The sequence below is a fragment of the Fukomys damarensis genome, unplaced genomic scaffold (assembly GCF_012274545.1).
Source record: "Fukomys damarensis isolate Sample0158 unplaced genomic scaffold, DMR_v1.0_HiC HiC_scaffold_14, whole genome shotgun sequence".
In the NCBI taxonomy this organism is placed as follows: Eukaryota; Metazoa; Chordata; class Mammalia; order Rodentia; family Bathyergidae; genus Fukomys; species Fukomys damarensis.
The window spans coordinates 33,217,035-33,219,756 of NW_022900926.1; the positions used below are offsets into that span (position 1 = coordinate 33,217,035).

At 41.7% G+C, this 2,722-nt stretch overlaps 1 protein-coding gene across 1 annotated transcript; it reads right to left on the reverse strand.

Annotated features, from left to right (window-relative positions):
- Window positions 1–1,205: 1,205 nt before the first annotated feature.
- LOC104859320 (histone-binding protein RBBP4-like) lies at window positions 1,206–2,410 on the reverse strand. The gene has a single exon (XM_033763187.1). The coding sequence runs from the start codon at window positions 2,393–2,395 to the stop codon at window positions 1,223–1,225; it is 1,173 nt and encodes a 390-aa protein (XP_033619078.1). The 5' UTR covers window positions 2,396–2,410; the 3' UTR covers window positions 1,206–1,222.
- Window positions 2,411–2,722: the final 312 nt, after the last annotated feature.

The following is a 2,722-nucleotide window of genomic DNA, read 5'->3' on the forward strand; positions in this document are numbered from 1 at the left end:
ACCCCTAGTTCTTCCTGGGGAATGGTGCCAGTTGTGTTCCTCCCATCTTCCCTTCTCCCTTCCTGACATGTCTTGCTCACTGCACATATTTTGGCCCCTGCACTGTGCTTTCTTGCTGACTTCCCTACAGGGGCATTATTTTCTGCCCAGGTTTTTTCCTCTTAGTCTTTCCTCACTCCAGAATCACTTTTCTTTTTCACCTCTACTGCTGTCTTTTTTGTTTTTTGTTATAGAAAAGCAATTTATTCCATTATAAGCACTTACATAGTTACTCATGAAGAGTAACAGGTCTGCTAATGAAACAGGTCACCTAAAATGGAGATGATATCAAACTAGTGGTCAAGGACTAACTTCTAAAAAAAAAAGAAAAAGCAACTGTTATCAAGGTTTAATTTAATTTTAAAGACACATATAAGCTATCAAATCAACCTTCCCAACTTGACAGTATACCTGAGGTACATATGTCAGGTAAAAACATACATCTTTACAACTTGGTGGTCCTATGTTAAAACAACAACAAAAAAGAGCAAAAACTATTTCACAGAAAGGAAAGGAATAATATGGAAACAGATCAAGAAATACACTAACAAGCAAAAATGTATAGGGAAGAAGGAATGTATAGCTTTGATTTAACTGAGTAAACCAAGAGGAGACTGGTCTACATAGGAAAAATGTCCATCCTGGAAAGTCAGGTATGAAAATTTAGAGTAGGAATCTATGACTTGATTTTCCCCTAATTCCTGAATAAAAATGACATCTTGCAGTACTCATACTTCATGGCTCAGACACCTAACCTCACTTGGCTCTATTCCTTACTCAACTTTAGCTTTTACTGAAGCAAGTCTGAAAAACTTGGGGACGTATCTTAAGAAGAAAAATAATTACACATTATATTTCCCTTTCTGTAGCTACTTTAAACCTGGGTTAATAGAAAATTCTTGAAGAAAATTTAAATAAAAGTCTATGGCTTTGCTGAATCAAGTACCCTAGTTAATATTTAGAAAACACCCACTTTTGGGACCAATAGTATTATTGGAGGGACAGCTGAACAAAGTCTGTATGCCTCAAAACCAGTGTTCAATCAAAAAACACCCACTTTTGGGACCAATAGTATTATTGGAGGGACAGCTGAACAAAGTCTATATGCCTCAAAACCAGTGTTCAATCAATCTCAGGGTTGAGAGGAGAAAATGGGAATCTAAAATCATGAGTGCAGATATATCTAGCATCCTTGTCCTTCTGGATCCACACTTCCTTCAGGGTCTTCATCATTATAAATGTTCTCTGCCATCTGCCACACTTGCATGATATTGTCTTCTGATACAGAACAAATCACCCAAGGTTCATTGGGATTCCAGGAAAAATCAGATATCTTAGCAGTGTGACCACCATGAATAAACAACAACTCAGGTGGGCCATCTTCTGCATCTTCTGGAGATTGCAATTCTCCAATTTTACTTAAATCCCAAACATTCAATCTGTGATCAGTACCACTGGAAGCCAGAATAGTCTCATTATGAGGTGACCACTGAACCTGGAATATCTCATCTTTATGTGATTCAAAGGAATGTATCTTAAGTTTCAGATTCCTTAGATCCCACAAAGCAACAGTCTTGTCAGCTGATCCTGTCGAAAGAATAAATTCACTATAAGGATTGAAAGAGAGGCAGTTCACTCTAGCAGTGTGAGCATCAACTGAGTGGCTTGGTTTGGAAGTATTGTTTGACCGAGTATCCCAAATCATAAGTTTCTGGTCATCAGCAACTGACCCAAACAGAGACTCATGGAGCAGATGCCAGGAAACATCTTCTACTACTGCAGTATGGCCTGTAAAGATGGCCTTTGCATCCACCACCTTTCCTTCCTTTGGAACAGCACTGATGTCCCATAGGCAGATGGTATGGTCATCTGAAGCACTAACTAAATGCCCACTGAGATTTAGGTTCCAAGAAAGCCCACAGCCTTCCTTCTGATGTCCATGGAGATGCAAGTCTGGGTTGCACTCTCCAGGGGAGTCTGGTTTAGAAGGATGCTTTGTATAGTCAAAAGCAAGGACATCACTGGATGGAGTCTTTGTCGCAATGATGCAAGGGTTTGGGGGCATATAACGGGCCCTGTTTACTTCTCCTGTATGGTTGATCTTGATTTCTATTTCGATTTTCCCACTAACTGAACCAAACCCTCCAAATTCTCCTTGCTCACTGTCATAGTGTGATGCATCAAACTGGGCATTGTTGTTAGGGAGCTGCACACTGGCTATCACAAGGTAGTTTTGTTCATCTGATGTGTGTGTGCCCAGGACAAGTCGATGAATGCTGAAATCTTTCCCTTCTGGTCTGGTTACATCTGGAAGCCACTGTGAAGTCAGGCTGGGCCACTCTAGAGCATGGGGCATCACCAAATACTAAAGAAAAGGAATGTTCTTTTCCATATTTTGTACTCCTTGTTGATCACACTTTCTTCCACTGCGTTGTCAGAAGCTGCTTCCTTGTCAGCCGTGGCGGCAGGAGCTCCAGGAGGACCCTGAGGCCGAACGAAGTGGGAGGGGCAGAGTGGCTGTGGGCACTCCCTCTGCGTGGGCAGCCTCTTTTGTTTCCTGTGGTGCCCTTCTGTCTTGTCTTTCAGTCTTTCTTGAAACCTTTCAAAACCACCTCACCTGTCAGCTCCTGAGATGCTTCCCTCACACCACCCTGATGAGTCACCTCCTCTCCTGCCAGCAGAA